Source organism: Pteropus medius, unplaced genomic scaffold (genome assembly GCF_902729225.1).
Source record: "Pteropus medius unplaced genomic scaffold, Ma_sr-lr_union100, whole genome shotgun sequence".
Taxonomy (NCBI): domain Eukaryota; kingdom Metazoa; phylum Chordata; class Mammalia; order Chiroptera; family Pteropodidae; genus Pteropus; species Pteropus medius.
Window position 1 is genome coordinate 23,582,989 of NW_024351730.1, and position 12,221 is coordinate 23,595,209.

General features: G+C 41.9%; 1 protein-coding gene across 1 annotated transcript in view; it reads left to right on the forward strand.

Annotated features, from left to right (window-relative positions):
* PARM1 (prostate androgen-regulated mucin-like protein 1) overlaps positions 1-12,221 on the forward strand; it is a 96,437-nt gene that overhangs the window by 72,614 nt on the left and 11,602 nt on the right. Inside the window, exon 3 of the mRNA XM_039845459.1 lies at positions 8,987-9,065. Coding sequence (XP_039701393.1) covers positions 8,987-9,065 — 79 coding nt within the window. The remainder of the gene's footprint in view (positions 1-8,986; positions 9,066-12,221) is intronic.

The window sequence follows — 12,221 nt, forward strand, 5'->3', positions numbered from 1 at the left end:
CAAAAGTTCTGAATTCTAGTCCCAGTTCTGTCACTAATGGACTCTTCTCTCATCCAAATCTCTTAATTTCTATAGACTTTTATTTTATCTGCAAAACAAAGAGGTTAAATTCAATGAGCCTTCTTAGAATTTCTTTTCGACGATAAATTACATTCTTCCATCGGTCATGATCTTGCTGGAAGCAAAACTTGAACTCGAGATCCTCACTCATTTCTAATACCTAGGTTGGCTCAGATTTCCTCTGGATTCAAGGTTCCTTCCTGGCTTCAGAGTTTTTATGGGTAAGAGGTGCTTGGAGCTTAAGTGCAACCTTTGTATTGCATTCATGATGGACAAAGCATTTTAAATACACTATTTAATTTATAAAAGCACTCTGAGAGGAAGTGGGTGTTTTATTGAAGTTCAGCACACAGTATAAACATCAGCTGTGTGAATGACTGAGTGAATCCCTGTTTATAGGTAGAGATGGAGACACGAATGAGGCCATGGAGGAGGGGAAGCTTAAGGTGACTTGCCCAAAATTCTTCAGCTAGAGTGTTTATAAAGCCAGTCTCCATGCCAGATCGTTTCATCACAAAAAGTGGAAAAGCATAGGTTTGGGGAATCCAACCTCAATGGTTGACTCCTGTTTCTGCCCACTAACCAGGTGAGCAGATTTTTGTTAACTGCTTTATTTCCTAAACTCCAAAATGGAGATACCTACCCAGCTCTGCCTAGCTTGGTGCCAGGGACAGAGTGGCCAGAAATAATGATGGCTTCTATGATTTTTATGACCAGGATTGTTTTTCCTAAAGCTTCTATTACTGTTCTTGGTACACTACTACAGATGTCCCCTGAGAACTGTTGTTAAGCCTGGCCTGAATTCAGAGCAGTCTTTTAGGAGAGTCTGTTAATAGCATTCAGATGGAGGGATCACCCATGTTTCGGAAGGAATTCTCATTCCCTGCAGGCTCCTGTTAGTCTGGACAGTGCCCTTTGGCCAGCTGAAAGAGAGGAATCCTCCCTGACATTGACCTTGGGCTGCTGTGCGGTCATTGGCTTGTCCTATTACTGTGGGAAAGGGAATGAGGCACACCTTTTGCTATTCTTAGAAATCCAGTCTAGTTCATGCATTACAGGTGTCAAAGGAGAGCTGGGAGTAGGTGATCTAAACAGGTAGTTATAATAAATTCCAGGTGGGAAAGAAGCCTCATTTGTGTTCAGAAAGACTGTGATTTTAAGCGAAGTGAAGAAACTTTAAAATTGTGGTAACTAGAGATTATGCTGGCTAAGTGCCCTGGGTTGCGTTAATTGCAAACCTGAGCCGCCTGTGTCCTGAAAATACAGCTGATGTGCCCTCATGAAAGAGAAACACGGGGAGAAAACGCACACATTTGCTTGGGCAAGTGCAAATTTTTTATTATCTCCACAAAGATTTATATTTCTGTATCCATTCTTAACCATATGCTACCTATATCGATAAAATGCTCTAAAAGTAAAGCCAGTTCCTAAACCAGGGCTCCTGATTGCAGGAAATGGAAAGTATAAATATTAGGGACCCTGCTCCAAAGTTTGAATTCCAAGTCTGCTCACCGACCAAGTCAGACCACTAACTAGCTTTTAGGTAAAAGTATAAACATGAAGTAAAAAATTCTGGTTGTGGTAATATTTCATTAATTTTGATAAAGTTTACCTCTGTCACTCTGTGTGAAGAAATGACTAAGCAGTACTTTAATGATTCAAAGATTCGGCGAGATGGGGCAGTGGAGAGAAGGACCAGTTAACCGAGACAAACTTAGGTTGTGTTAATTAAAAACATTTCTGTAGCATATTTGCATGCAAGCTGTATGCCTTATAAAGGAGTTTTATTTTTGGTCTTTACTAAAAAAAGTTTTAAAAAATAGCTATACTTTCTGAAGAAACCAGTTATTTTATGGATTTATTATTTGTGCCTAGACAAATAAAGAAGTGTACATAATATCCCTGGCTTTAAAGGACTTTCAGTCTAGCAGGCAGGCAGAACATGTTCACATAAAACCGTGGTATAATAGTGTATTTCATACATTTTTATCTTGTATGTATATTTATAACTACCCACAGCAACATATGTCAGTGTTAGTTACGTACCAGAATAAGTAAACTAAATTCTATCATACAAAGTAAAAGGGAAAACATCTAGAAAAAGAGGCTCAAACTGAGCAGACATCATTGGGATGATTTTTTAAAAAAGACTGGACTTCACAAGCTCCTTGCGAATTATCCCTCTGCCCAAAACATGATCCCCAGTCCCCATGCTATCAAGCCCGAACACCGAGACTGACTTTCAGAATTCTCCATGATTTGGTCCTGAGTGTCCAACCACTTCATGGTCCCTATTGTTTTCCATTGCACCCTCTAATGTGGATGGTGGCTTTAGTTTTGTCCCCTTCGTAAACTGTGCGATCTTGGGTAAGTCACTCTGAATTCCTTCCTCAGTATCACAGTCTCCTAATCCATACAGTGAAGGGGCTGGACTGTGCAAAGATCCCAACAGTCCCCTTCATCTGTACAAATTTGCAAAGCACTTCATCTCACTGGACCCTCCCCACAGCCCTATGAAGTGGAGAAGACCAAGATTATCCCATTTTCTAGATAAGGACACCAGCTGAGGTGCTCTGCCTCCAAGCTCAGTGCTAACCCTTCAAGCCCGGAAATGTTAGGTGTCTGTGCTCCATCTAGCTGGTTCCTGCCTCAAACCTTCATTGTTGTCTGTTCAAGTCCAGCCCATCCTTCAGAGAATAGCTTCATTCCCACCTCTTCTAAGTCTACTCCAGCTTTTGTAGACATACCCTCCCCCCAGTTAAAAGCAGAAATATAGTTTGTTACCACCCACTACCCATCTCTCACCTGGCCTACCTGCCTGTCTGTCCATCCAGTTCCGCCCTCCCCTGTATGATTCCCAGGGCCTGACGCTTGTCTCTGAGGTTGGGTGGTGAAACCTCAGCACCCTGGCCTGTCGCTTCTCTATACCCTGTGTTGTCCTAGCTCACAGGGAGCCTGTGGAGCCCATTCAGGAGAAGCTTGTGGCATCGATTCAGGGTTAGAGGGAAATAAGCTTAGCTTCCCCTGGGGTGATGTAGCGTGAGAGGAAAACAGAAGTGAAATTCGAGCAGAATTCAAGGCCAGAAGTCAAATGACCTTCAAAACTGGTAAAACTAGGATCCATCTAGGTAACTGAGATTTTCTTTTTCCTTTTTCTCCCCTATATCACAACATACACACACGTGCAAGCACAAACAACGCAGAGTAAAAAAAGCACACCCTGTGTTATTTAATATAGTGCAAGGTACAGCATTTGGCAGCACTCTTGGCGGTTATTTTGGACCACAACACATGCTAGAAGCCAATTACATGGACCTTCTTCGGTCGCTGTTCTGTGATGGTTGTCTGCTTCTAACTAGTCCTCCTCCAGTTAGTCTGAATTACTGAGTTTTGACTCACCTTCACCAGTACCTGCTAGAGGACCCAAACCACCACTAAGCCTCAAATTAGGCCTGATTTCTGGACAGCCAACAGAAAGCAGGCGAGACATACCAGAGCAGCAGTTTTTATCCACAAGCAGATGCAGATCTATCACTAGAGGGTGGCAGGAGAGCCTCGTGGGTAACAGCATGGGTGGTGGAGCCTGCCCTCATGTCATACTTCTTCTCATTACCAACCGCGTGGTCTTCAGTTTCTCTGTGCCTCAGTTTCCTCATCTGTAAAATGGAGATACCAACAGTACCTACCTTACAGAGTTCTCTAGAGAATCACATAAGTTAAAATAATTGAAGTTCATAGAACAGCTTCTGGCACAGAGTAAGTAACAAGAAAGAGTCCATTGCTATTATTTTTATTGTTGTTTATTGCTACTATTATCATCGTATGCAGGAAGGAGTTGTGACGTGAGACTATTGCTGTAAAGATGGAAGAGCCTGTTCCTAGTGTAGCGAAGAGAGATTCAGGCACACACAAAGGTCTAATCGTTGAGCCTCTTTCCTTACCAGTCGCCACTTCCCTCCTCCAGCACATGCACAAACGCATGCTTTTAAAGAGAAAGAATTCCTTTGAGACAAAATGTTCCTTTCCTCTTGGTGACCTTGACTGAAAGAGCTGCCACACACTCTGAAGTGGCCACCTGCTTCTAGTCTCCATTTCTCACCTACTCTCTGGACCAGGAAGGGGAAAAAAAGAGCAAGAATATTGAAAAACAGTCAAGAGGGTTGTTAAAGACTTAAAATAGATCAGGTATGCACACCCATAATCAGGAACTTGGTCAAAGTACTTACACGTGCATTCTAAATAAGCTGACTCTTGAAATTCCAAGGAGGATGTAATTCAGGAGTCATCTACAGATGGGAGCAAGACACCTTTCTTGTCGCCCCTGGAAACTTCCCACATCTTCCAGCCACAGCTCTCTCAGAACAATAACAACTTTTGAAAGAGCGTAGGAAGGCTCTTTCTTTCGAGCTTGTTCATGTTCACCCCATCGCACCCTACTATTGTCATTTTGCATATGATCTTGCCAAAGAGGGTAGAGGAAGTTTAAAGTGAAGAAAAAAGAAAATGCCTCAATGAGAAGAGTCCCAGAGGAACACGGGACGTTTGGGGATATTACTAAGCCCAGGCTAAGCCCAGGAAGACAGGAGGGCATCTTTAGGAAAGCAGCAGAGCTCCTTCTGAATGTGGAAGACTCCCTGTGTCTGGAGCACGAGTAGGAGAGTGATAAAGAGAGGGAGTTTGTCTGCACTGTGAGAGGCAGAAGCGAGGAGAAAGACCCCGTAAAATGACGCCATAGTTTATTCCAGGACAGCACGAGCCACAGGACAGAGTCAAAGCGAGTCAAGTAATGACCTCCTTGGTTAGTCTGACCAGGTCTGACCAGGTCACAGCCTTCTGGGAGTTTGCTCTGACTACTTCAAGGATATTTTCTGATTTAATGCAGACAGTTACTCCTAAAGTAATTCCCCTGCACCTCTGTAGTCCATGGGGATTTGCAAGCCGTGGTGGGTGGACTATAGCTGTAGAGTCTTGGGAGTAAATACTCAGGTAAGACCTGGAGCAGAGGATTCCAAGATGGATAGGAGCCTCCTGCTTGAGAACTTCCTTAGCACAGTGATTGAGCTCAAACTGCCACTTACCTTTTTTTTTCTGCCAGTATTACATTTATTCACTTGACATTAAACAAATGAGTTAAGTACCCACTATGGGCTAAGACTGTGGCTGGTACTAAGAGTGCAGGAGGAAGGGGAAAGAGATGCAAGATGAATATGAACTGAATCTGCCTGGGGAAGCTCATAAACACAACACAAAGTGTTTGAAAGAACAGACGCAAAGAGCTGACACACAACAACACTGTAATTTGCTTGCAGGTGTCGGGAAAGCTTCTCAGAAAGGTTGATATTTGGTTGTCATGAAGAAAGAGTAGGAGTTGGCCAAACTGAGAAAAGGGCCAGGGAAGTAAACAGTATACCAATGATTAAAAATGCGAACCCTGGGTTCAAATGTTAGCTTAATCATTTACCAGATTGTAAAACTTGAATTAAGTTCTTAATCTCTCTGAGCCTTAACGTTCTCATCCATAAAATGAAAATAATTCATTGTAATAGAGAATGAAGTCAGATGATAACTATAAAGTTCTTGGCACAGTGCCAGCCCAAAGTAACCACTGCAAATGTAGAATAGGTTATTCTTCAGCCTGTTTTTTTCTTGTTGTTGTTGTTCTGGGTTGTTGTCAATGTAGTAAAATGGCACCCTGAGAAATCCCAACCTTCAGAGAAGCCCAGAATTCAAGGAGGCCTTGGCTCATGGATCTTCAACAGCCCTCTGGTCAGGCAGAACCAGGGTAGAATATTCTTGGATCTTGGTTTATAAAATATACAGATAAGTTTCCTCCAATTCTCTTTTAATTTCTTTTGGCTGCAGGGCTTTACAGTGTGAGTCATACCCAGTGTATAACTCCAGATCCTAACGAGGAAGGACTGTGGTGCCAGCCACCCTGCCACCTCCATTCCCAGTGCGCTACCCACCAAGCGTCCACATCTTCCTCATACGGCAAAGCCACATGTTCCTCATGTTCTCTCTCTCTGCCCCACCTTGTAAAAAGAAAGAGGAGGGGAGTTCCAGTTTAGTTTAAATAGAACTCAGGGGGAAATGACATTTGTTTTCACAAGGAGGAAATCAAGCCTTTTTCAGTTACCATATAAAGTTGTGCTAATGTTGGCTCAGCTACCCTTCATATGTTCAAACTGCAATGCCCTGAGGTGTGGAACTTCCCAGAGTGAAGGTCCTGGCTGCTTCTAAAGGGAGCAGCTGCTATAGAGGTGACAGGGAGCTCAGGACATAAGATGTTGTAGGTTAGGGGCCTGATAAAGGTCGCCAGCCATGGGAGCAAGAGTCCTCTGGAACTAGAAGACCTTTATCGGGCCCCTAGCCCCTCAGGAGAGCTGATGTGTGGCAGAATAGTTAACAAAACGGTCCATAGTGCAATTTCAATATATTTTACCTGCCATGCATTAGCCTCATATTGGGCAATATCAAGCCCTCAGAAGGGCTCCTTTGCCTAGCTGCCCTCAAGAGCCCATCAAGTAGAAAAGCACCTGTTAATTCTAGCTCTGCTCGCACGGGCTATCCTCTGTGAACAAGAAAAGGTGGCCTTAAAGAGCCCCATTTGAAGACTGTTGTTAACACTGAGACTAGACAGCCACCGGTCACATAGAGGAGAAGCAGGTCACTCTGTCACCTGTTTAAAAAAAAAAAAGCAGCACTCAAGTTGGGGAACTGCCCGATTTATCTTTAGAAAGAGGTGGTATATAAATAAATTCAGTACATCGCAGAAAGCTGAAGGAGATCCAACTGCTCAGAGTTAGGGAAGAAACTTTGAAAAAGGTCAAACCTACAATTTCCTATATTAAACTATCCCTGGGGCAAGAGAGAAGGGTCTTACAAGGAAATCAACTATATTCTTTCTTTTCTCCAACTCTTAAAAGGGTAGGGGATTAAATTAAAAGGTCAGTTTTAAAAATTGCTCCTAATTGCAATCACTGTATCTTTTTGAATCTTGAAATACTCTCATCACTTTACCTTGCAGTAATAATCCTTGTTTCACAAGCTCCTAACAGAGCTGTTAAGAGGCTTCATTGAACTTTGAATTGTTCTAATTTCAGCACAGTTTGGAGGCCAAGAAGCTAAGTGCGGCCTTTCAAAGTCAGTTCCCTTTTCGTAATGGGAACTGACCTGAAACTTTTTCTGTTTGATCTGGTCTGCACATTTGAGCATTTAGTGTCATAATTCTATCTTTACAATAATAAAAAAGGGAAAAGAAATGTACCGATCATACTCTAAAGGATTCTAGGAGTGAGGAGACGGGCGTGTGAGTGTCCAGAAGTGTAGAAGCTCTGAAGTGGTCAATCGGACACACTAAGCTATGATCTTAATCTCTATGTAAGCAATGAACCTACTTGCTTTCTTTTAGAAATTATAACCAGTTGGGGCATGGGTCACTGACATGGCCTTCTCTCACCCAAAACTTCTGAGGAGTTACTAAAGAGTTAATTAGTAGACTGATTTGCTTCTTAGCTCTACTCTAATTCCTTTGGTGGAAGGGCTAATGACAAGAACAGTATACAAAAGCCATTCATAAGAGACGAGAAAAATAAAAAGAGGAATAGTAAAATAATCTACAAATGATAAATCTCCAAAAATGTGGGACAGATTCATCACCTTTGAGACATAGTCTATAAGAGACGGGCTCCAGTCCAGGGTGGTACATTTGGAGAGGACTTTAGCTTGATGCACATGGCATCGCATTTAATCCTCCAAAAATTGTGAGAGAGAGCAGAGCAGCTCTTCTTTCGTTACTGCAGGTGAGTGGTACACAAGTGGACATGGCTAAGTAAATAGCTCATGGTCACATAGCTGATCATGGTGGAACCACACTTGAATCCATACATTTGGACTCCAGACCACTGATGCTCCTTCCAGTGTGTTTCACAGTCTGATTTATTTGTTGAAGTAGTAAATAATTTCTCTGTGGCCTGAAAGAATAAACGGGGTCCCTAACATCAGCATTAGTGCCAAAAAGCCACTTTAACTGTAGGGGACAAGACCCTAATTGATTCTTGGCATTTCTAAGGTGAAATAAAACTGAAGTGTATACATAAGTCCAAAGCTCACACAAAAATACTGTTGTGCTTCAAAGTAGTAATCTTTGGAAGCAATAGGTTATTCTTACATGGCTACATGCTCAAAGGGTTTTTTGTTTTTTTTTTAACTGCCCATTAGTAGTTGCCTTTAGAACCAGATTTCAAACTACACAATAAAATATTCACATTACTTTATAATTGCACTGGGTTAATTCTACAAATAAAAACTACTGTTACCTACTAGACTTGACCTTATTTTTATACCAGACTTGATTTTATTCTCTACAAAATCAAATTTACCTTTCAAGAATGAAAACTGGACACAGTTCCCAATAAGGAATTTTAAAAATGCTTTGATTTGATGGCATCATTAAAATTAGAGCATCTCCTACCAAAATGGTTCTTTTGAAGTGGACAGTGCTTATATAGCTATATGATTCTAGTTTATTTGAAAACCAACCACATTACTTTGGAGTAACCCTTGAATAAAACATCCTGAGTCTCCCAATATTTTGCAAATGGTGAGAAGAGGAGCCAGCGCTTATAAAATAAGAAAATAAAATTGGGAGATTTTAAATCCCTTACTCCAGCAAACAGCAGCAGCAGAAATAGCTTGGTGTTATTATTTAAAAATAATCAAATATTATTGTAGACTGTTCTCTGATCTCCTGGCCAGCCAAACGGACTTAATAAATACTGGCCATTTACTGAACTTCATTTAGCGTGAAAAGAGCATTTTGGTAAAAAGAATTAAGACCCTGGGTTTTGTTCTAGCTCTGACTTCGGAAGGATCTGGAATGAATACACTCCCTCATCTTCTCTCCTTTGCCTTTCCTCTTTCACAGGCAGCATCGCTGCCATTACAGTGGCCGTCGTTGCCGTGGTGGTGCTGGTGTTTGGAGTTGCAGCGTATCTGAAGATCAGGTGAGAGGCACCTTACTCTTCTTTATGAAAAAAAGAATTCCATTTTGTTGGGTTCCAGGCTGAGAGCTGTTTTGCTGAGTGCTTATTTCTTAATAAGTATCTCAGCTCTCAGAAATATTGGCAGAGAAGTGAAAATGGCCAGTGTCCTCCACACTGGACGAGAATAGATGGTACAGTACCTGAACCTTGGCAAAGCAGAATAAATAAGCTGAAATACACAGCATGATGATGTAATGGAGTCCAGAGACTGAGGCCCTGGCTCTCTGCCTCTAACTCACCCCATCGCCCTGAGGGAGCCACGACTCCTGACCTTCGAGCTGTCTCATCTGTGAAATGGGGGAGAGGGTGGGTTTGATGGTCCCTAAATACTGAAGTTCTGAACACTGATGTGTGGATGTGTACCAGCCTGTAAGGACATTCTCTCCGACGCTAGAGCAAACTGTTGAAAATATGAGGAAAGTGCAGCGTTTTCTATAAAATTGGTCCCCCCACCCCGAGATTATGTCCTTATAGCTTTGGTTTTAAAATATCTTTTGTTATGAAATGAAGGTGATCACAGATGGTAGCTGAGTTTTCACTTCTTTTTATTTTAGCCAAATAGAAAGTTGCAGTACTCTGTGAGCTTCCACTTTTGTCTACCGCTCTGTGAAATCCCAGTCTCAAAATCACATTACTCACACTGAATGTCCTTCCGGCTGTAAAATACCAAATGGCAAGTGACAGTCTTATTTGCCAGTCTGTGCAGTTCACATAAAAAGAGGCAGAAGGACATGTGCTGCCATGATGAGCACAGCCACTCCCTGACCTCTAACACGTTTGCCTCCCGACAGCAGGAGCCCTTTACGGAAGCTCCTCTGACCCCCTCACTCCCTCCCTTAAAAGCCCCCAGTGGCTTCCCCAGGCACTTAGAATCAAATCCTAACTCCTTCCAAGCTCATTCATGGACCCATCCCTGCCTACCTCTTCTCTCTCATCACATCTGTCTCTCTTTCTTAACTACTGGGCTGCAGTCATGCAGGTTTTCTAGCCGATTTTTAGAATACACCAGGCTCTTTTTCTCTCCAGGCCCTTGGCTCTTCTTGGTCCCTCTCCCTGAAATGCTTTGCTTCTAACTCTTCCTCATATATGGCTTTCACATCACATCCTCCAGGAGATTTGCCTTCTAGTTTGATGCCCATTATTTATTTTCTTACTTTTATCCTGGCTGTTACCTGTCTATTATTTTACTTGCTTCATATATATATATTTGTTTGTTTATGTTCCTTTTCCTGACAAAAATGTAAGTTCCATGAGAGCCCAGACTTTATCTGTGAGCACAACAAAGATGCTCGATAAATCGAATGAGTGAACAACAGGGCATAAGGCTACGCAGTCACACACGTACACTCCTGACTTCTCTTCCCCACAGCTGTTCTTCTTCCTCAAGAGGGTGTGCACACCCTGTCCTTCCCTCCTGTCCTCGTTCCCCAGGTGTAGCTCGTGTATTTAGTTTCTCATCTTTATGCACACATCCCCTTTGCTGCCCTCTCTCCTCACCCTCTTTCATCTCCTCTAGTCACCCCAGCCCACTCCAACGCCCACTAGGGAACTTTTCCCTCCTCCCTCCCTTTTATCTCCCTCCATCTTTTGTTCTAAATGTGCACCAAATCAATCTAATGTTGGTGTCAAGTATAAGAGTGCCCTGCAATATCACCTGCATCTAAGGTTCAAAGAATAGGAAAAACAGGTTTCGAAGAGAAATTGGAATTAAAGGGCCAGTGCTACCTGTGTTTAAAAGCCTTTATCAAAGCATCGTTAGGTCTCCTTCCTATTTTAAAAAAAATCTCTTCGTTAAGTCTATATTTCCTTGAGCAGCAAACTTAATTTTATGAATTATATCTTACTGAATGACACTCTTTTTCATTGGTTTAATTACTAGTTTATCACTGCAGATATATTGTATTTTTATTATGAGTTAAATTGGCTTTTACAAACTAGTCTTGGAACCTCATTCGCACTTTGTAACGAAATTTTTCTTTGCATTGGGCGCCACCCCCCCCAAAAAAAAGGGATTTACAGATTAACTTAGAGTCATTTTGGAATCACCAGTGGTGAGTTTCGGAAGGGCTGTGTCACCAAAAATGTTACCTCCACTGGAGAGAAGGAAGAAATAGAAATTCTTTCTTCTTGCCACACACTCGCCAAAAATAATGTCGAAAAACCTAAGCATTCTTCCTCTTGATTTCAGACAAGAATTCACATTTACCATCTCAAACCTGCCATTGACTATAGACAGGCAGTCTAGAACAGTGATTAATAGTTCAGACTGCACAGCAGAGAGACCTCAGTTCGAATCCCAGCTCTACCACTTTGTAGCAGGTGCTAGCGTGACCCGAGCATGTGACGCAGCTTCACTAACCCTCACTTCCCTCCCTTGTAAAATAAGGGCGAAAATTTTAACTACTCAGTAGCATTGCTAGGAGGATTAATAGACACTGCCTCGCAAGTACATATCCCTGCCATCATCATCATCATCATCATCATCGTCATCATCATATTATCAAAGTGGTCAACTGGAAGTGACCCCAGCAGTAGGACAGTTGCTTAATGATAGTGAGTGTTAGCCGTGTGCCAGGTACTCTTCTAAGCGTGGGGTTCACATCAGTAATGAGACACAGTCCTGCCATCACAGAACTTACTGTGCTTGGAAAATTTTATTAGCAGGCCATTAAAATTGGTTCTAATAAGTGCTGATTAAAATGAAATAATATTTTATTTTAAAAATGTAAAGCATATTTTCTTCAGGCATTCTCAACATTGGATAAATTCGATGAGTGATTAAATCGAACGAGTCATAGTTTCTCTCTCCCATATATATCCTCCCTCTAAAATGTAGAAAGGCCCCCAGTGGTACAAATATAAGGTTACTATTTATCTTTGGCACTACAAACTTAAGGATGCATAAAGTGATCAAATCCCTGTTTAGAAACCCCCTAAGGAAAACCCCACTCTGCTGCTGTTATTTTGGCAAAATGATAACAAGTAGGTTCATAATTTTCATGAATCTTAAAGCTGTGCTAAACCCCTTCAAGTGTTATTTTGCCAGATTCTTGGAAAGTCCCACTAATCATTCATCGAATACATTTGGCTCAATTGACAATTGTGTGTGTGTGTGTG